General features: G+C 40.6%; 1 protein-coding gene across 2 annotated transcripts in view; it reads right to left on the reverse strand.

Moving 5' to 3' along the window:
• Positions 1-2,103: 2,103 nt before the first annotated feature.
• The window catches only part of flrt1a (fibronectin leucine rich transmembrane protein 1a), a 53,383-nt gene continuing 32,024 nt past the window's right edge, over positions 2,104-23,462 (reverse strand). For both annotated transcript variants that reach the window (XM_085174837.1, XM_085174838.1), the window contains exon 3: positions 2,104-16,767. In XM_085174837.1, the coding sequence (XP_085030963.1) occupies positions 14,636-16,690 (2,055 nt within the window). In that variant the 5' untranslated portion in view covers positions 16,691-16,767 and the 3' untranslated portion in view covers positions 2,104-14,635. The remainder of the gene's footprint in view (positions 16,768-23,462) is intronic.

Raw genomic sequence — 23,462 nt, forward strand, 5'->3', positions numbered from 1 at the left:
AGCATGTATCAGGATATGAGGCTTCAGGAATACTTTTCCAGGCTTCTTGAGGGGAATTCAAAGCTCTTCTTTGGATGTTGGCTGCCTTTTGTTCCGTTCTCTGTCAGTATGATCCCACACTGCTTGAGTAAAATTAAGGTCAGACCTCTGGGGAAGTCAGTCCATGACTAATAGTGTTCCACAGTGTGTTTTTCTATTAAGGTATGTGTTTGGGTTCATTGTCATGCTGGAAAATGAGCCATTCAGGCTTTGCAAACAGACACTTTTCAGATGGCATTGCATGGTGGATCAAAATAAAATGGCACTTTCCTACATTCATAATTCCATCAATTTGTTAAGATTCCCAGTTCCACTGATTGAACTGCAACACGTTTTACAGATGACTGTACACACTCACTGCTGTACATCCAGTCTTCCTGTACAGTCCAGTTCTCGTGTAATTTCGCTACTTAAACTTCTTGACAGCCACCCTTCCACTGGCACCATTTCTGTCGAGGCCCACATGCACCTCCCAGGTCTTTGCTTGATCTTTGTCATTTTGTTTCTTGTGGGCATGACTTTCAGATACTCGTGATCTGCTGTAGATTAGTTATTTAGACCTTCCGCTTTCGTCCTCAGATTTTGTTAAGGACACATTTCACAACACGCTGAGATGTGCTAACTGCTGTACCTGTAGAACTATTGCTAAAGGCCACTATAAAACATTACAAGAAAGTCTGACAGAAAAAAAAACTATAAAGAAATGAAAGGTGACTCAACACAGTTCTGTAATCTTATGTAAAACCTTTTCCATCAGGAAACAATTTCCCACATGCTCTGTTTATGAAAGACATGCAAATGAGATCCTTCCAGTGATGTGAAGTTGGACATTCAGGATATTTAAAGGTAAATGTTTGTACATGTGAATATATGAATATGTTGTATAATAGATTATATAAACCACTGCAAACTACCATCCATTTGAAAACATAGATTTAAGCTTGTGAATAAAAAGACTGCAAACATTATTGGCTGAGCAAATTTAACTTTACTGAATTGAATTGAATTTTGTGTCAATGCGATGTTGTTTTTGTTCCTCTTGAAGCATTCCAGCAAATCCAAAATAAAAACAATCCTGTTTACCCCATTTCTGAGTTCGAGCTATATGTTTGCATTTCCCAATGCGATGTATCTGTTTGCATGTGCTTGTATTTTCTCTGTGTGCGCGTGATTAGTGAAAATGACGCAAAATCGAATCCATGGTCACATAATCACATCATCTAATTCAGAACATAATTACATTCTGGATACTGTTACTTTATCAGGACGGCAGCTCAGAAGCAAATCCATCAGGCTTTGCTCTGAATGAAATTGGACTGACTGATTGATTTATGTATGTCAAGTGAAGGGCAAAGAGATGGACACAAAGAAACCGCAGAGTGTGAGGGAGCGGGTCGGGGGAGGGGAGTCGCAGATATATGGATGAAGCACGGGCCCCTGATGAGGGAAGGAGAGGATTGAACCTGACAGAGACAAATGGAGTGTGAGAGACAAAGAAATTTAGACATATGCCTGCTGACCTTAAACCTTTTTTCCCCCCCAAACTAATCAATACAGGGAAATGCATGTGTTTGAATGTGTGTGCGCTGTTTGGAGGGAGGGGATGGAGGTTCTGTCTGTGCTCTTCTCAATAAAGCAGCAGAGCGACAGTGACTTTACTTCAACCCTGCCTGACTCTTCCCCGGCCCTTTAACCTTTGCACATGCCTCTATTTAATTTTGGACCCCGTAATCTTATAAAAGACGGAGAGGTCCCGAGCACTTAGACTGTTCTCATCACTGAGCTGAGTGAGGAAAGTAGGAAACGTAGAACATCACTGCTGCAAAAATGACTCAGGCCAGGCCTGTAATGCATATACTGAGACTGGTTGCACAAATCCGTCACATGTGTTTAATGCAGTTTAGCAAATAGAGCACTTTATTGGGCAAAATCATTGCAAACAACAAATAAAAATGGATGGTTTAATATTGTGTGATTCTTTCTATTTCGTTGTCTGGCTGCTCGACATTCTCTCCCACTCACTCACAGTGAAGAAAACACACAGAGGCTGACAGAGAAAAGACATTTTCCAAGGAGTAATCTTTTTTGACAGATGCCTGCTGCATTCTCTATACTGCTCTGAGCAGCAGCAAATTCCTCAGAGTTCTATGTATCAGCTAAAAAAGCAATGTATTTCACCAAGGAATCTCTCATCAGCACTATTATTACCCCCACCATCACCAGCAGTGTTTAGGAGGAAAAAAAACTCATCTTCAACCAATTAAAGGAACGCCAGCACTACGCAAATCCAGAGTGCAACATTGGCACATTGCACCACATTATGCAGATCTCTTTAAATAGCAGATAAAAGCAGAGATGTTGGCTCTGCAGGTAAATACAGAGAAACTCTGTGAAATCAAGATAAGACCCCAGGAAAGCAGCCTGGATCTGACGAAGTAAAGGCTGATGTTTGGCTTCAGCCGTGAAGACAGAGAGCGTGTAAAGATTAAGTGCCCTGGCTGAAGGGGAGTGGAGGTGTGCAGAGGACCAAGGTACCCTCCCCATCCCGGCTCTCAGCTGTTATTGGTTCTCTGAATAGCCTGTAATCACCATTAAAGTCTCAAAGGGCTCAGCTTTATGAGACAGTAAATTAAATTGACACTCCTCGGTGGGAGATCCTGCGGAGCATGCAATAAAGCTTGAGGCTCTTGTGATGGACAAGAAATGCTAGAGACCTTGAGCAGGATGTCACAAAATGTCACAAAGACCTGATTATGGCATGATGATAAATCGGCAGCTCATCACCACACCGATGTCTGTGACACATCAAGCAACTTACCTGGCAAGAATTGACTTGACTTGATTTCTAGTATTTTCACACTGGAGTTATACAAGTTGAGGCCCACAAAGAACACAGGGTGTACAGAAGCTTAGAAAAACAGACCAGAGTTCCTACGCCAGGCCAGATGACTCACATATCATATCTCTGTATCGAGCTTTTGACAACTGAAGTTGAAAAGAGTATCTTATGTTGCTAGAACTCTGGTTAAGAAGTCCATCACTTCTTCCAAAGATTTTTTTTGCACCATAAAATGTAGTGAATATATCTTTGAAGAACGCCATTAAAAGTTGGCTTTGAAATCCTTTGTTCAGCCATTTTTTCCTTTTCCACTGAGACAGACAGATGGCCGTCCTTTTTACTGAGACAGAATTACTCAGTGATGTCTGATTATACTGTTGCCCAAGGGCTGTGCTGCCTCATTCTCTGGAAACTTGTGTGCTTGACCTGCTATTAGCATCCTCTGCTCACCACTGGGCTGAATGTTTGAACCCAGTCTATCAAATCCTGCACCACAAATGTTGTTTATGCTTGGAGAAGAAGCAGAGTGTTGTTGTTACACTTATCATATTTTGAGATAGGAGGAGAATCCGGGATTTTGATTCATGTTATGACCTAGCATTAACCTCCAGACCTGAAAAATGAAGCCAACACAGAAGTGCCAAAAACATACTGTGGAGGAAATGAATGAAGGAATTCATTATCTGATCCTCTGCTGAAGAGTTTTCTCTCTCTCTTAAAAAGAAATGAATAGTCTCTAATGTTTTATTGTAGTTTTTGTTCTAATAGGGAGACACAGAATATCAACCAAAATTCATTGAGTGAAGTAAGTATTTGATCCCCAGGCTGGAGATGTTTCATATGTTGGTTTGCACACGTCTCAAGACAGATTTTGGTCCACTCCTCTTTACAGAAACTCTCTAAATCCAGCACATTTCTTGGCTGCTGCTTGAAGCTTCACAGATTTTCTATAAGACTGAGGTCTGAAGACTGGCTACCACTCCATGACCTTAATGTGCTTCTTCTTTAGCCACTTCTTTGTGGTCTTGGCCATATATTTGGTATTATCTTCATACTGGAAGACCCATCAACAACCAATCTTCAGTGTTCTGCCCAAAGGAAAGGGCTTCAAGTACAGTACATCCAAGATTTTACAGTACCATGTCTGTCCTTTGGCACCTCAATGCGGTGAAGTCATCCTGTACCCTTGGCAGAAAAACAGTCCCAAAGCATAATCTTTCCACCTCTGTGCTGGACTGTGGGGATGGTGCTCTTTGGGTCATACTCACAAAGAGCTCGATTTTGATTTCATCTGGCCACAGCACTTTCTCCCAAACTGACTCTGAATCATTTAGATCGTTTGAATCACTGGCAAACATAAGACAGGCCTGTGCATCTGCCTGGTTGAGCAGAGTGCTGCATGATTTTAATACATCATGTTACCAGTGTCTGTCTGTGAGCCGATGAGGGATCTGTGACTTACTGTAATCAATATCAAATTGCACTTAACCGTTCAATATGAAAGCACAGTTAACAATCACCAGTCACACCTTCTGTTGATGAGAAAAATAAAGACTAATGGATACGAGTCAAACCTGAGAAGAGAGTTTTTCTTTTTTTTCTTTTTGCACAGCTGGTGTCAGTGACTTAATGAGTATAATGGATATGTTCATTCAGAGCAAAATTAGGTGAATCATTAAAGTGATGTGTCAGTATCACCCATCTTTGAGGTGCTTGATCAGAATGGCTTTGTTGACAATATCAGAGCACCACTCAAGTCTCAAATAATTAAAACTGAACACTCCCCTGGATGTGTTATGGACTGATAATAACTCATGATAAAAAAGGTAAGTAGTCACTGCCAATTTGTCACAGCTGTTTCTCTGACTCATGGCCAAAAGATAAAACTGACAGACGGACCTTCCTAAATGCTGGTAAGGCCGTCTACAGAACCAGATAAAGCTTTTCAGCTCCTGAGGCTATTATACTTTCTTCTTACCGCAGCAGAGAAACACCCACTGCCAAAATGTTTCAGCCCACACTACACTCTTTGTTACGGCTGTATCTTAAAATATAAATGTGACAGCCAAACATGAATTATATCTCAGTGTATCGAAAATGTATGTAGCAAGAGAGAAAGTAGATATCTACACGTGGTTGTATAATGATGACTTTGATGGTTAAAGGGAACAGAATGGTGTTAAGAGCTGGGCTGACATGGAAATGTCCATCACACTGAAAGCAACTGGGAGGCTGTACTGTAGAAACTGACATTAAGGATGGGCAAAAGAACTCTTTTTTGTGGGGACACAATTCCTTTGATTTAGCAAAAGAGTTACTTCCTGTTTGTGTGACACTATGTGTTGTATCAAAATAACATTTGCCTTTTATTTGAGCTATAAAAGTGTTAAGGGATGAGCTGAATGTCATAAGTCAAGAAAAAAAACTATTGATAGCTACTGAGCAAACTGCATCACATGGCCTTTGAGTTCAAACACTAAGGTACACTACGGAAGACACTACGACACATCAACTTTATTACAATAGTAGATTATTAATACCAGTTTCGGCCAAGGTACAAGTCACTCATTCAGTATGACAGATGTGCCTCTATGGCCTTCAGTAAAAGCCACGAGGTAACTGCATCTTAATCTCTCTTTCTACCTTTTCAGCTTCAGAATATCTCAAATCCCAGTCCTGGTCTGGGATCAGACCGGGGATTTGAGAGAAACCATTTGCTCTTTAGGGGCATACAATTGGAGTCCAGCAATTCCAATGAAGCTGGGATGCTGTGTGAAATTTAAATAGAAACAGAATTCAAATCTCTTAAACCAATTTTTAAATTCACCTTAGAACATAGAAAGCATATCAAAAGTTTAAAATAAGACATTTCCCTATTTCATGAAAATAAATTTCAGAGTGACTTTTTTGAACTCACTTTTGAAGAAGTCACTTGGATGCGCAATGAAATGTTTCTCCCACTGAAAACGTTACATCCAGATGAACAGAATCAACTTTTTGGGGTCAGTAATACGTTTGGGTATAAAAAGAGCATCCCAGAAGTAAAGATAGGCAGGGGTTCACCAAACTGCAAAGAAATGTGTCTACAAATTGTGGAAGAGATTCAGAATAATGTTCCTCAATGTAAAACTGTGAAATTTGATATCTCATCATCTACAGTGCATAATATGATCAAAAGATTCAAAGAATATGGAGAAATCTACATTCACAAGCGGCAGAGCCAAAGATCAATAATGGACACCTGTAATCTTCAGGCCTCCGGTGGCATTGCTTTAAAAACAGGAATGATTCTGTCACTGAAATCACTGCATCCCTGTCTGTGAATACAGCTCGCAGTGCCATCCACAAATGAAGGTTAACGCTCTGTGATGCAAAGAAGAAGCCATATGTGTATGTGATCCAGAAAGGCTGTTGTCTTCCCTGGGCCAAAGCTCATTTAAAATGGATTGTGGCACAGTGGAAAACTGTTCTGTAGCCATACGGCTCTGGACTAAAGAAGAGAGGGACCATCTGGCTTGTTATCAGCATTCAGCTGAAAACCCAGCATCTTTGATGGTATGGGGGTGCATCAGTGCCTGTGGTACTGGCAACTGGAAAGGCACCATCAGTGTTTAAAGATGCATGAAGGTATGAAAGGTATATATAGGTTTCCAAGCAATATATACTCTCATTCAGATTATGCCTTTTTCAGACAAGTGCTTGCATATTTCAGCAGGACAATGTGAAATCACATACTGCACCTATTACAACAGCACGACTTTAAAGTAGAAGAGTCTGGGGCTGGAATAATGGGCAGAGGTTGGCATGTCTGCAGTCACAACCTTTTCACCAACTGAAAAGTTTTATCACATCATGAAATGAAAAATATGGCATAAGAAGACCCCAGACTGTTGAGCATCTAGAGTCCTATATCAAACAGGAATGGCACAACATTCCTCTCCGAAATATCCAGAAGCTGCTCTCCTGAGTTTCCGGACATTTACAGATTGTTGTAGAAAAACGGAATATTACGTGGTTCCATCACAGGTTTCTTTGATATATATTGAGGCCATCAAAAAGAAAATGTGCTTCTGAAAGTTGTCATCTAATAAATAAAAAATAATTTAAATTATAAAATTGAAAAATAGTTTGTTTTTAATTACATTTTACACAACGCCCTTTTTGTGGAATTGATGTCTGTGCTTACATCCCTGGCATTCATTGGTCATTAATGAAGCAGATTTTAAGTCACATTTCTTAATGAGATTAGCAGAGAAAAAACAAGCAATGTGAAGAAATCACGTAAACAATGTGAAAGAAATTAGAGATGAAAAAACAATAAATGACTGAACATATAGAAGATATCTATAATAATAACTTAGTCTGGTAAGCTACAGAGGAAAGCAGCTATCTTTTAACAAGACTAATGCTATACTGTGATGATGGTGGTGGTGAGTCTGAAAGGTCAAAAATTCACTGCTTGTTAGCATCAGTTCAGCTACATTGCAACTTTAAGAAATGTTCACTTTCCCAGCTGTCATTAAGATTAAACAGTGACGTGACCACAATTACCAGTTTGTGGTCACCAGCCAGGAACCTTTGGGCTAAATCCTAACAGCATGCTAACATGCATAAGTACAGTGCTAGCATGCTGATGTATAGCATAACTCAATACAAGCCCTTACTTACAACCTTAGTTTAGCATGTTAGAACAGAAAGAACCGCTGAGGATTCTGTAATATTTTAGGTTTTAATTAAACCAACGTATTGGACGGACTGACATTTGGACCCGATGATCCTGAAAGGGACATTGCTAACGCAGAGTATTGCTGCTAACATGCTACAGTTTACTGAAAACTAATAGATGCTAAAATGGCCATCAAACAAGCTAAAACAATGAAAGTGTCATTTACTCACCTTGAATTTCATCAACAATGACCTTTGACTGCTGAGATTTAAGTGTCATTTTTGAAATAATCGTCATTGGGGGGGGGACAAAGCTCATCCTGTAAAGGAATCGAATAAATTCTATTCTATAGTTAATCACACAATACCATCCTTGCTACAAAAAAAAATACCCAAGTTTCCTAGAAATATTGAAAAAATAAAGATTTTCTTCATTAGTGCACTTAAAACAAAATCCAGTGCACTGGCTCACACACTGAGGCAAATATAGTCTGACTGCCTGTCTGCACCTGCACACATCAGGTCCAGTCCCTATTAAGCAGGATGTTTTTCATAAAGAAAGGCCAAAAACTTAATCTCTCCAAGTTGCACAAATTCTTCAGTATGCACATATACGTTTTTGTAATTGTATTAGTTTTATTAAGTGGCTGCTATAGAATGTATTTACTATCGACCTCAATATAGAACAACTGTGTCAGTGATATCCTCCTGTTCTAATTGTGAAACAGCCACGCTAAATTGGTTGGCAAAATGTAATTTTATTCCATTCTGGAGCAGCACCTCAGTAATTTGAGCCACATCACAGTGATTACTACCACTCCAGAATAAATAGCTCACTTCAAACAGATGTTATGCTACCTACAGTAGATTTGCTCAGCAGCAAATTTGTCTTTGATAATGCTCCGCTTAAATCCACTCCTGAAGTAAATCTCTCACACCTACGCACAGACATTATGTCTCCATTTATCTCCCACATTAGCTAATTAAAAAGAATGCAAGCTTAATAGTAGCAAGGCAAGGAAATAATGCAGAACGTTTGAGCATCTTGAGCGACTGCCTCTGAAACCTTGAAACAGATGAGAACAACATGAGTGAGTTAATGTAATATTGCTGTAAGATCATCGTGCAGTAATAAAACATCTAAAGCATTATTACCTAAATAAATTAAAGTCACAGGGTAACTGCAAAAAAGAGCATGCTGTAAGATGTTTAAAACAACAACAAAAACCTTCTTTTTTGTGCTTTTTTTTTTTACATAACTTTGGATAAGTATGCAGCTTCAATGATGAACCAGCATTAGAGCTCAGCTGAAGTCAAGACAGGTTCAAGAAGATATAGAGCAATTCCTATAAAGCACTGATATCCTCTTCATTCCACACTCATACCAGTAAGCCCTAGCTAACAAGCTCAGCCACGTCCCTCTGGGACACGGATTATGTCTGGCTCCCAATCTGCAGTTGTCTGTTTGTTTGCTGACACCAAGGCTGCTGGAGCACCATCAGTGTCAAGAGGGAATTGGCAATTCAGGAGTTAGTACTGTAGGGTTTCCTGCGACATTCTTGTCAATGGTCCTTCCTTCTGGGCCATCAAAATTAGGTCCCTGCTGATGCATGTAGTATTACATGTTCCATCTTACCTTTGCTGCTCTTATGTAAAATTTCTACACCAGCTCACAGGATGAGAGCTTTTTATTATATTGAGTTCTATTGAGATTTGTAGCTGAAAGTGGACATTGTCAAATGTCTTTAACACCACTTCCTTGTCAGTCAACTCTGTCCGTTGCTCCAATTGATAGTCACTTAAATCACTTGCCTCTAAGATGAGGAAAGTTTAATCTACGCACTTCAAATCTCTGTTCTTTTGGCTGTTGAACCGTCATACCGCTGAATTTTGTTGACAGTTTGTGATTTCTGGCTGCCATATCGGTGTTAGTGTTAGATTATATTTTGTGAATATGGGCAAACAAGACAAAGACTGGATATGGATGTCATCTTTAGTGCAGAGTTGCAGCTACAGCACTGCACTGAAGTCTAGAACGTTTTTTTTTTTTTAATAAGAAAAAGAAGACAAAATTAGAAAAGTTTAGGAAAAAGTTTCACCTGCAGAGTCACCAGTACAATTTGTGTCTGCACTGTTGGAATCAACAAGGTCATGCCTCGGGATTTTAGGAGCTTAGACAAGGTGTTCCTTCCAAAATCCCGCAGTATTATATTATGCCTATCTACGATGATCAGACTGATCAACTCTTAACTCTTGAAGTCTTGCGAAAACATTATTAAAGCGTCTGCATTAGAAACCAAGCAAGCCCATCTGCTGTGAGACTCTTCAACAGCTCCCATAGCCAACATCTCCACTATCTCCACTATTCCCTTGCAGTATCCCCCTTTGGCCTCATTTTCAATATTGTATTTCTCATATTTCATTCCCCTCACATTTTTTGGCAAGAACACAATGAGATTTACAGAGACCGGTCTTAAATCGTCTAGAAGTGAGCCAAGAAATAGGTTACTGCCCAACCTTCAGGTCACTGTTATTTGAATTGTGATCCGGCTGACCATGACAATAGGATACTCTTTCATTTCCAGAAGCACAAAAGCTGTTCAAAAGAAGGAGTGCGCAGTCCGAGATCAGCAGCATAGACATCTGTACTCTTGGCAGTAAAGCCTTTCTGGGTGATATAAGGTGAAGTGATGGCTCTCCTTTAAAGCCTGCAAAGGTTAAGGTATTTCTAAAAAAGCTTAATGTGTTAGAGCTCCAGTTTGCTCAGTAGGCCTCCTCTTTCTCTCTCTTGCATTCTTTTGTATGCAAGTTTCCAAATCAATCCTTACCCTTAGAATTACCCCTGCTTGAGTTTCTGTGACGCATTGCATTGCATTCCTAGCCTTAAAACTGCATTCTTTTTAATGGCCAGCAGGGGGAAACTGCTCTACTTGCAAGTAGAAGTCCAGCTGTACTGAAGTCTTTCCTCTCCTAATGAATTTAATGAGTGGGTCTCAGTTGCTAATTCAAGTGGTAGCTAATGGGCCATGGATATCATTGGCTATCTTGTGATTTACAAGGGGCTGCAAAAAGATGCATGGTTTAGAAAAACATGACGATGACAGCTAAAACGCTCAAGTTAAGTCTTTAAAACAAGACTCCTCTAGTAGCAGCCAATGTAGCTTCAGTCTGTGAGCCTTGGTGGAGCTGGTAAGGCTCACTTATTTCTAAACCCAACTGACATTGAAAACTTGGTAGTTTCCCTTTAAAACCAGGCTTGCTTTGTGTTCCAAATGCATTTAGCTGTTTTTGATTAATAAAACATGCAAGCTTTACTTTAACTATACCTGTCCAAAGGGAAAAGACAACTGAAGAAGTAAAGTTCAAAAGAATCTAAGAGATGCAGTATGAATAAAACGTATATATTTTTAAGCATTAATGACATTTTATTAGGTTGACTCACAGCAACAGCATGTCAAGGAGAGGTGAATCCAATCAACTTCTGTTATTCTGCTTGGAGGATACTGCTCTTCACAATGTTTTGCAACAGCTGTCACTCTGTTCATCTGTGGAAACACTCATTAAATCTCTCGCAGACCCTCTGCACTCCCATGGGCATAAACATTAACAAATAGCAGCATACTGCAGTTCTGTGGCAGTCAAATGTGTGTCAGCAAGAAACTGAAGCAGTATAGAAGAAGGCAAAGAAAGCAAATCCCCAAACTGCGACAGCAGAGTAACAAAAGGAGGGTGTCTTCTTTTGGAATATCAGCATATGTCAGGTTCGTGGGGTGTTTTTAGTCCACCAAAGACATTAGAGATAAGCCTTCTTTTGAGAGTCAAACTCCACATGACTGCAGGTATACAAAGGCTGCTAATAGCTTCTCCATTTATACTCAATCGGTGGAGACTGGTTACCTGCAAACGAGGTAAATGTGCACTGTCTCTTCAGGGTCTGCAGCTTGAAACAATGGAACTAGCAAACACTGTGCTTTCTGTCATTCACACAAGCACAGAGTGGATGTGGGGATTGTTTTAACGGAAGATTGAAACTGTATGTTTTTTTCTCCCTCCCCTAACTCTGGCTTTTCCCAGTACTACTGTACGGTCTTTGCCTTACAATAAAAGGACCCTGGGGCAACTGCTTTTGTGATATGGCGCTATGTAAAAAAAAAGTTGAATTTAATTAGTGATTTGCTTTAAGAACAACTTACCCCTTCTGAGGTTTTGCTGTCCAGTGGTGTATTTTCTCAAGTTTCTGCAAAGATGTGAAAGTGAACAAAGTGTGCTAGTACACCACAGCACCACTGCCTGGTGCTGTAAGGCCACAGGTTCTTGTGATCCTGGGTGTTGTTGAATATGCTTTCAACCAAAGGCTCCTTTTCACCCCAGTGTTGCTCTTTAAAGTCGTTATCTTTTAATCATTAATTGACTGACTTAGTAATTTGTATTGCAAATGCAACATCTTTGTTATTCTTGACTAAATTAGCAAGAGGCTGCATCAGGCAGATGAAATCCAGAGGTAAGTGAAGGGCATCCAGCTGATGCTCAAAGTCCTTCAACTGGACTAAAATGTCAGCCCAGCAGAGACTGATTACTCTGTTTCATCTGAAGTGTTTTGATGAAGTTGTTCATTTAGAGTTGAGCACATTCTGTGTTGTGGCGTTCCAGGTTGCATGCAAACATAAAGTCACTGCGGGCAGCAGTTTGTTGATTCCTCTCTGCTCCATTTTATCTCTGCTTTTCTTTTCTCCGAGTGTCTCAAACTCAGGTAGTAGTTGATTATCCCAGGAGTACTCGGCGCCCTCATCCAATGCAAGCAAAATGTAGGTCTAATTCGTGCATAAAAGCCAGCTTGCTCAAATATAATTTTATTCCCCACCAACGGCTCCCCTGACATAAGGTAAATGATAGGTTGCAGTAATAACAAGATTATAAAACTTTTATTGATCCCCTCTGAAGATGAATTTATAAAGAAAAGTCCACATATTTTTCAGGTTCACATCATTTTTTTTTCCATTTTTTCTTTACGCAAAGTAATGGCACCATTACTTTTTATTATTTCATCAGAAAAAATATTTATGTGACTGTGGCCATGTTTTGTTTTGTTTTGTTTTATTTATACAAATGATGAGGAAGTATGCATCTTAAATAGACCCACATATAAAATAGCAATTACACTATATCAACATTCTCCGAAACAAAATTTAGCCAGGCCAGTAAGATGTTATTTGTTTAAAGCCGGTGATTCTGGGTGCAAAATAATAATTACATTCCACTGACATATTGTCTGACAACAGTGTAAAACTCTGCCAGACACAATAGTCAAGGAAGCACAATTGGTGTCCCCTTTGAGAGCAACACAGTGGTAAACAACTGATGGACAATATTAAATCCAAGGGTAGAAGCTAATATGCCAAACAGATTTATGCATGGGTGATCCTCACTGTGCCAGAGCCATCAATCCTGCGTCTTCGTCAGCGCATGGAGATGTTTCTTTACCCTCCGTCTCCCCGTGCCTGTCGTTACATTTATCCCTGTTCCCTGCTAAGTGCTAATACATTTACATTTTTAGTGCTGCTCAGTAATAAAAGAGGTGGATCGAGTGGAAGCCTTAACGTTGCTAAAACAAACATCAATGAACTCCCATCGCCAAGGAGTCACCCTGCTGCCAGCCCAACCTGTCCATCCACCCGCCCACACAGCTTGGCCGCCGCCCCACAGTGTAGGTCAACAGTGTTGCGGTTTAAACTCTCAGTTGCGCTCACAGTTCTTGCCCTCGAATTTCGAAGTTCACTCGCAAGAGTCTGCCTCCCCAAAGAGACTCCACATTAGTATTTTGTTCAGTCTGGGTGCTTTGAAAAAAACAAACCAAAAGCTGTCTTAACTTTAAGAATGTGGAGAAACATTTTACAACCAAAAGCCACCAACTGAAGTCACAGGTGACGCACACAGGCACAACATCGGAAAAGAAGGACTGAGGTTGATCATTACTGTCTCAGCAGGCTGACATGCTTAGTCTTTGGGCGGAGTCTAATTTTTAAAAATGACATAATGTTAAGAATAGTCACAATCAAGAATTCACTCTGCTGGTTGTAACAGAACATGAACCAGGAGACAGCCATCGGTATATTTTCTGCACTTGTTTAGAAGAAACAAAGCCACAGTCTTCATCAGAAGCTGGGATTCATCAATAATGAAAAACACGGGGGCGAAAAAGAAAAAAAAGCTGTTTTAGCAGAGACAAAAACCATCACATTGGGAACAAAATAAATAAATAAAGAGAGCTGTGCAGGATTTCATTACTAAACAAACCACTGATAAAAAATAGCAAAGCATTTTTCAAACACAGCCCAGTCGGTACCAAAGGAAATTATCTACACACTCGTGCTGCATTTTATCCGGTGCAGCACTACAATACTGATTTCAGGTGAATGACCTCAAGAGCTATAACCAAGGCTGACCAGCCCTTATAAGATCTTCACCCTGCCAACTACTTAATAAGGTAATAACAAGCCTATTTTAAGACAAGTGGTTATTGGGTTGTTTGAAATCGAACAATTCACAGCTTTACAAAGCCCTTTCCTTGGATAGCTGGTAGGGCACATCAATATAGTTGAGGCATTTGGAACAATGAGTTGATAAGACTACATACTGTGTATGACCGGTGAGCAGGAAATGAGTACCAAAAACGTCTGTTTCTCACCGGTCCTTGAGCTGACTGGTGTGGCTCCTGTGTGTGAAAGAGGAACTCTACCTGCTAAGTTTGCTAAGTTTGACCTTTCCACAGCGGATACATTCTTTGCTTACATGTCACAGGGAAAGAGCAGAAAAGGAAACATACACAGGCCATTACTAAGATGGTGAAGAAAACACTCAGCTGTGCATTTACACCTGGAGCATTGGCTGCTGCTTCCTGCAGTGAACTGTTCCTGCACAGTTTCAGTTCCAGTTCATCACATATACTACTCTCAGTTGAGCAAACAGCAGGTCATTTGGAATGGGAGACCAGAAGAAGAAGGCACAGAGGGGTGCTTCAGTGTCCATGCGAAGGGATATTGTGCATCTATACAGTTTACCAATAACACTGTGAAGAGAATCAGGTACAGTACATCATGTGTAACAGTAGTCTATATCTGGGATTCCTCCTTCTCTATAGCCACGGTTGGAGCCATGTCCTGCATTAGAAACATTGTTGGTACCTTTATACAAGCCAGTGCCATTGGAGGGGAATATGGTATGAATGATGTAATCCTCTCGTAAGGGTTTTGGCTGCATTGGCTGGCAAGCAGCCATTGGCGTCATCTGGAACCCTGGACCACGGATTTCTAGGATGGTATTGTCCTTTTTTGTGCCAGACTCGATGTAATCATCATAGGTTTTGCTTTTTCTGGAGCTGCTGCGAGTATAGTGGTCACGGGTGCACAAATGTCCAGTCCTATGTCCATACCAACAAAAGACACCAAAAATAAGAGCCAACGATACAATGGCAGTAGCCCCACCAATGATCCCTGCCAGGGGTAGCGTTGTCATCTGCCGTGAGTCTTGACCTTCCTCCTCCTCCATTGGGCTGATGTCTGACGTTTCAGCTTTTGCACAAACCAGAGCTTCATCAGAGTCAACATCTCCAGGAATCATCCCTTTGCTTTCTGAACTGGCAGGTAGGGGCACCATGCAGATGATGTAGTTAGAACGTGGTTGCAACGAGGTAAGCAGATACTCTCGATGATCACCCCGGACGAGGGTCTCTGTGATTGATCCCATGGTGTTCCCAGTTCCAAGTCGAAGCCAGCTTAACCTAAAGGAAGAGCTGGGCTGTGCCACACTCCAGGTGACCCGGATGCTATTGTGTGACAGAGGCTTCACGTTCAGGGCCAGGCTCTTCCCGACACCACTGCTGCTAAGAGTGTAGTCTAGCCCGGAGTCAGGAAACCCCAAACCTGGACGCTTTGAACGAAGGGTGAAGAGAGAACCCTGTGGAGGAGTGTTGGTGGTCGGGCTCTCAGCTCCACCTATTCCCCCTTTTTCTCTGGACCCTGATCTGACTACCTCACATTCTTCCATCTCACTTGTCAGGTCTGTCAAAGACATGTCTCTCGCCCTGTCAGGCCCATGGCAAGTTAGACCTCTGACAGTGATGGAGTTACCACGGGCACGCAACCAGTCATACAGCCAGCGCAGGTTGCAGCCACAGTGCCAAGGATTTCCACGCACCAGCAGCTGACTCAGGTTGTCTAGATCTTTGAACAGTCCTTTTGGCAGTGTGGTCAGGTTATTTCCTGACAGATCCAGCCTCTGCAGCCTACGCATGCCATCCAATGAACCACGTGGCATATGAGTCAAGGCATTATCCTGTAAAGACAGTCTCTGCAGATGGGCACTGGGTAGGTTGACAGGTGGGGTCTGGAGGGAGTTGCGGACTAGAGATAACTCGGTCAAGTTGGAAAGGCGAGAGAATGTGTCATCAGCAATGCGCTGGTTTGCCAAAAGGTTCCCATCCAGGACAAGACATCTAAGTGAGTTCAGGCCTCGGAAGGCATGGGTTGGGATAGTTGAGATCCGGTTGTCATCTAGACGGAGTTCTTCCAGAGAAGCAGGTAGGCCTGAGGGGATACTGGACAAGTGGTTGCGTGAAAGGAAAAGCAAGCGCAGCCGCGGGTTATCAGCAAAGGCTTGGTCCTCAATAGAGACAGTAGAAATTGAGTTGTCGTCCAAGTGGAGCTTCTCTAACAACGGCATCCTAGCCAGTGCGGTACGAGGAATAGTGCGGATGTTGTTGTCCTGCAAATGGAGTTCACGCACAGATGGTGGCAGGTGCATGGGAAATTCATCCAGTTCATTATCGTAGAGGTAGACCACACGGACAGCAAGATGGTGCTCCAAGGATATGGGCAAGCCTGGGTTGTTTATGTGGTTGTTTTGAAGGTACAGGACGGACGCAGAAGGAGGCAGTGATGGAATGGAGTTCAGACCACGATCATTACAGTAAATAAAGTCCTCATCGCACCTGCATACAGACGGGCATGTCATATCTGTGTCTCCAAGGTACCCTTGTATCGTGGCTGCAGCAAACTGAAGCATGCTGGTATGTAGTGTCAACCAAATGAACAGCATGAAGAGCCAAGCCCTTAGTTTGGCTGCACACACAGGTGCCATTATGGTGAACATAAGCACTGGCTCTCTTTCCCAAGGGTGTGGTTAGTCCTCAAATCACTGCAGGGAGCTGGAATCCTGTGACCTCCATCCTGCAAGACAAAGAGAAATTAACCGTTAGCACTGATGCACAAATGAACTGGTAGATTGTTCTGGTAAAATTTTAATGAGCTCAGAAATATTAAACAGCTTCATGCTGTACTTCAATCGTCTAATGTCTAAACATTAATAGAATCTCGGAATATGCTACAATTATTGTGTCTAAACTGAGACATCTTGCACTCAGTAACAACACTTAGGTTTTTTTCAACAATTAACAATCATATCATCAGGGGGGATGTGCACACATGGATGGATCTGTGAGGATTCCCAACAGAGCCTCTCACAACATTCTGCCATGGAGCCAAAGCCAACAAGATTTACAAAAAAAATGACAACTGCACAGCCAACAATCGTTTTGTTGAATTAGCAACAATAATCAAAGATTACAGACAGTTATAAAACTACACTTTTGTGTGCGCTGTTTTAAATGTTCAATGGACAGTAAATACTTTGTCTCAGGAAAAGCAACAACAGAAGTGACAAATTCAAGCTTACACGTAGAATTAAACCTTGAGTGTAAATATGAAATCTTGAGAGTCCTCTCCACTTTTGAATTATATAAGAGCTGTTGAGAGGCTCCATACACCAACTCCATTAGGAGTTGCTAGCAGATGGCTGTATTAGCTAGACAGATCTGGAGATATGTTTCATTATCTAGAAGGAAGGGCATGTTTCAGTCTTGATCGAACGTCATGAAGAAGTCAGGATGGCACTAGGAACTGTATAAAAACTTATCTGAAAATCATGTCTGCTTAATTGAGTTATGTATCATAGGTGGAATGGAAAGATATACTCTGTAGCTGGATCCAGATGATGTGACAGCTAATTAACTATTTGCAGTCACCATAACTGTGCAATGGGAAGCTGTACTCAGACCTTGACTGGCATCCCAGTTTGTTTGTTTGTTTGTTTGTTTGTTTGTTTGTTTGTTTTTGGGGGGGGAGGGTTGTTTGTTTTTTGTTTTTACTGACTAACTAAGACACCACAACAGTCAAGCACAGTATTGACGATGGAGATTTGGAAACCGCTATATTGCAACACCATCAGTGACAGCTTGGGCCAATCACAGTCTTCAATAACCAGAGCCATTAGTCAGAATGTTAAGGCCCACACAGCAGCATATAGCCAGGCTGTAGTATTGATTTCCTCACAAATCCGAGGTGATCTGCCAGAGCCAGTCGGCTTTCATACAGAGCGTAGGTTAGATGCACCATAATGAACTAAAACAAATGACACATTTGCTGCAAGCTGAATTTGTTAAACATGTATTTGCAAAGGTAACTTTATGCATGCATGTTTCTTACAAAAACTTTCACTCATTTTCAAGTGTAATGAACCACTGTTTGAAAAAAAAAAAAAGGACAAGCACAGGCCTCTGCAGTTGTTCAGCTGTGGCAGGTCAGGGATCCTTTTAGTGGAGAATTAATGAATGTCTTTCACTTTTCAGTCCAAATGTTGTATATTTGTTTTCTCACAAAGGGAAGATTGCACTTATTCTCCTCTAAGAGTGGCAGATGTTAACAGGTGAGCGCATTAATAATTCACTACTATGTTAGATTTCCAGTTGAACTTCAAGGTCTAGATATCCAGCCTATTTGGACACTTTTATGTTTGTAACCATTTGATACTTTCACTAAAAACATAGAGTGCAGCAGAAAAAAAGTGGATGTCTGAGATTGAACTAGTCTGAAAGCAATTTATATCTTGGCTGCAGCAGAAAGTGTCACACAAAGAAAAATTGAATTTCTATAGATGGGAAGGGTGATATTTAAAAAAAAACGCACACAGTTTCTGGACAGTTTCTCTTAGTTCAGTCTTCTTGAGTTGAATAGAAACTTGGAAATACATTTAGACTGTTTTCCCCAACCCTCTCAAATGTGGTTCAAATATTTCTACATTTATAGCCCTTATCAGGGCAGATTATTGCAGAAGCAGAAGAAAAAAATGCATTTGTCATGCATTATTTAGGACTTATTCTACTGTACTGTCCTTTAGCATCTCCTCTCATGACACTTTGTCAGATATGAAATGAGACTAACATCTGTGCTCTGTGTCCCGAGCTCCGCAAAATATTCACATTCAAAGCTAAACTGCTACTCACTAATCCCTTTTTGAGCCTATTTCCTCTTCAGTCCTGTTGACACAGCAAAGTGGTGTCAGTGCACTTTAAGTGGAACCTGAAGAGTGAAATAAAACATTTAAAAAGCTGAGTTTTTTTTTACTTTATGCACTTTGATATTTATTCATTTTTATGACTATAGTATAATGTATTCTGGTGTTGGGTTTTCCAGCGCGTGCAGGTTGTGTGTTCGAGACAGCGAGAGGCAGAGTAGTGCTAAAGAATGGATGACTTTTGAATCCCAAGAGCTTCAGCAGTGAGTCTCTTCAACACTGGAATATTTGGGTCAGCCCTATAAAAACAAGATAGATGTGGTGTGGGATTGAAGTGGTGCACAGAGCCAGAGGGATTAATAGAGCATATTGAGCTGTGATTCTCTGGATTAAGCAGGTGCCACAAAGAATAGCAAACACACATTTCAGCATTTTTTTTTTCATTTTGCCTCGTGGTTGCTCACTTGTCTGCACCTATTAGAAAATGGCATAAAAACATAAAGAGCACACAACTGTTATTTGTGTTTGTGCGTGTGTGAATGCTTACTGTGTGTTTGTCTATCCAAGCAGGATCAAATTGCAAAAACATTAACCCACATGTGGACAATCTATATGGTTGTCTAAATTTCAGTTATCTATAGTGGGGAGTAAAGCAGGGATGTGGGGTAATGTGTTAGCCAGACAGCCAGCCGCCTCAGGCACAGTACAGTACACACAACAACCCCCCAATCTAATACTGGAACCCAAGACTAGATCGATTTACATAAAAAATAAATAAATAGAAAAACAGAGACAGAGGGGAGGGTGAGGAGGAGTGACAGATAGCAGCTGTGTGCAAGACCTTTAAATCCCATCTCCCCATTAAGACCCCACAGAGGGATAGGACTGAGACATCTGCAAAAGTGGATTTTAGATGACCAAAGTGGCCGCTGACGTATAAGGAAACCCACTTCACTAATGGCGGTGAAACGATAATAGTGGCCCACAGCTTATCTCACATAGAGAACATTTTAGATGTGCAGATTGGACACGGGGAAAGGAAAAGATGAGGCAAAGCATGATGCTTAGGGCGATGACAAGGAACTCAAAACATCTGAGATCATGATAGAAAAACATGGCCTGCTAGGCAAATTCTAAAGGTTGCAGCAGGTTTATATGACTCTGCGTAGAAATAGAGCTAGAGGATTATACACTTATACTCTATTATATTCTATTATACAAAGCTAAAAGAAAAAGTAAATCTCTGTTGTACTCCATGTTCTGCTTCTTTAACATATGCAAGATGTAATTTAGCTATACACCTGGCATATTTTTAAATCAAATGTGTCCCTGTGTTTGGAGCTCGTAATACAATTTCATTATAAATTAATTAATGAAACCAATGCATTACAATCCTGTTAAATTTCTATCAACCTCCCCTCTCTGAATATGTCATAGAGGCAGGTTGGGCAACACATTAAAGGCTAAGGCAGCATTAATGGATTCGCCCCACACCAACGTACTTTTTTCCCCTTTCCTTGTTTATGTTTACCGATTTCCTGGCATGAAGGAATGATTGGATTTGCGTGCAGCCGTTTCTTATCTCAGCTGCTGACACAAAGACCCAGTGTATATAACCTATATAAATGTTAAGTGACACGGTGGCTCAGTTAGCACCATTGCCTCGCAGCAGGCGGGTCTAAGCTTTGTAATGACCCTGATTTGGATTTATGTTCAGGAGCTCCAGATTCTTCCAAGGCCACTGGAAAATTGATGCTATACTAATATTGTACACTACATCATGTAAAAGAGATAAATAACTGTTAAAAATGCTTAAATAAATCTGGACACTTAGCTAAAAAAAAAAGTCCAGTGCTCAGCATTTGGCATCTCATTCCCTTAAATATCTTAAAGGAATAATGAAATACATGTCAGTAAATAATTAATACCATGTATTTTACCCCATATATATTTGAGAAAATGCTGCTGCAAAATAATACAAGCTGTAGGGTAGCTACAGAGTGCTTCACCTGATTCATAGCCTGGGATTCATCTCCAGGGTTTTGTTTGCGGGTGGGTATGCAGCTCACGGGACCCTAGAAAGATTTGATATATAGCTTCACAGCACTATAATGTGTTTTATCTTTACAGCACTGTAATACGTTCTGTCGGGCCACCAGTTTAATTCTCTGTCCTCTTCACTGCAGCTACTTCCCCTGAATTATTTTGGCTCAGCGTTTCTTCCTCAAGACAGCCAGATTACAGGTAAATCCTTTCAGCATTAACAAAAGGGCCACAGATCCTCGCAGCGATATGCTCTTGCACTGTGTGACAAGGTAACACCAAATCTTCCGTGATGTTGACAGGATTTCAGGGGGATTTTGGTTCAAATGTAATGCATGCTAACCCTGATCAATGGTATGAACCAGCTTCTTAAGGGTGTGACAGTAATAGAGTCAACTGAATTGAACTTCATAGCCTTACCAACAACAGTTGCAAAAAATATCCTTGACTTAATAATTGAAGCACTTTATAAAAGAATTGCTGCATCCAAGAGAGCTTAAGATGTTTAGCTATGCTACTGGTGTCTCTCTAGGGACAGCAGTGCTGGTCAGCTTTCAAGTCACAATTAAATTAGCAAAACTGTATTTCATGACCACAAATCATCAAAATATTTCCTTTGTCACTGAGGTGCCTAATAAACAGGGGAATACCCAGGATTCAAAATATCTAGCTAGTTCTACAGATGGGCAGTGAGTATAAATTATGGGTTGTTTTGTTTGTTTTTTACATTGATTTTTAAGTTTATTGATTTATTTAATTAAAATCAGATTTTTAAACACCTCAATGAATATCACCAAACACAAACTAACACTTACTAAAAGTACATTTGTTTTATTTTGAGAGATATGTTAAAGTGAGGACAGAAGATCAAGATTATTGTTTAAATCTACCAACAGCTCAGCTTGAGTGAGATGCCCTGAGTCGTTTTAAAAAGATCTTTAATCTGATATTAGATCTGTACAGGACGTGTTGCTTATTATTTCATATTATAACATGTTTTTATTGTACAAACTGAATAATACTAACTGTGTTATTCAGCTGCATTATTGTGTAAGAATAATATAAAAGTGTGGGCTCAGCTGAGTAGTGTGCAGTGTGCTGCGTAGTAAAACTCACAGTAACAGACTATGTCAAAGAGCAAGGTGTAAAGTTTGTGGTCACTGTTTGCTAAACTGAGGTGTTTATAGCACCTTTACACTTCCTAGGGCTCGAGAGCAGCAGCAACACAATGGAGTCAGCAGCAGAGGTCAGCTGATCACATCCTGTCCACACAAAAAACAAATCTACTGCTAGATTTCACAGTTAAATTCATTTCAGAGTTACTTTGAGTCAAGTCATTTTTTCAGGTTTCCCACTACACCAGAGCTTAAGCTTCAGTTAACTGCCAAATCCTTCTTTGTTCATAATCCTATGCTATCATGCTAGCATCCTTGAGTATTTAACATTTTAAAGACTTGAAAAAATGTTAGACCGAACTAAGATAATGATTATGTAAGCAAATTATGAATGAATTGATTATGAATTTTAACTTTAAAGATGTTAAAATATCAACATCAAAAGCTCAAATGAACAGAATTAAAACCACATTTACAGCCTGCTACAAAAAGCAGCAATGGTTTTTGGATAATATTCCAGTTAATGAGAACTGTTCACCAGTTTGAATTTTCTTGAGACCTAAACTTCTCTCCCTCTGGACCAAAGCTGTAGGACAGACTTTGTCACCAATCCTATGACATACCTAGAGCTAATTAGTTGTTGTTGTGGGTGTCCTTGCACCTATAAAGTATTTGGATGCAACTTGCTAACCAACCTTACTGGTTATAGCTGATAACTTTGTGCTCCATCCATCCATTCTCTTCTAATTATCCAACTCACAGTCAAACAGAGGTGGTTCTAGACTATCCTAACTATCACAGGGTGAGAGGTGCTACACCCCAGACAGCTTCCCAGTCTATCACGGAGTCACTAATTAACATAACTCCAATAAGTGCATGTCTTTGGACTCCCAGGACCTTCTTGCTGTGAGACAGCATTGCTGCCATGATGCTAAAATAGCACTTCTCAGCACTTCTTGGATCTAAATATGACAACAGCTGGCTTCAAAAAACAAACATAACAGCAGTAAAAACTTTTAACATTGAGGCCTCAAAGTCTGAGCACCAGAAACCAGTTAGTGATATTAAAGTGGGTACATCCATCTTGTATATACAGTCTATTGGAAAAAGCCATAACACAACTTCAGTATAAAATAACTAGTCAAATTTAATAAACGGCTTTGCTGCCGCCCCCCAAACAATGTTCAAACAGCCTTTTTTTTGCCTGCATTTTATACTTTTAATATACTTTCACAAAGATTTACACCATGGCTTCATTTACAGCTCAATCCAGCGTGCCAATATGATCAATGTCTCTGGCTCATCCCATCACGTAGATATGCCTGACACTGGGGAAAAAAAAAAAAGGGGGGGGGGGGGGGGGAAGCGGTGACGTTCCACTCTGAGGTTCAGTCAATGCATCAACGCGGCCGGGC

This window comes from Neolamprologus multifasciatus, chromosome 10, assembly GCF_963576455.1.
Source record: "Neolamprologus multifasciatus chromosome 10, fNeoMul1.2, whole genome shotgun sequence".
NCBI classification, from domain to species: domain Eukaryota; kingdom Metazoa; phylum Chordata; class Actinopteri; order Cichliformes; family Cichlidae; genus Neolamprologus; species Neolamprologus multifasciatus.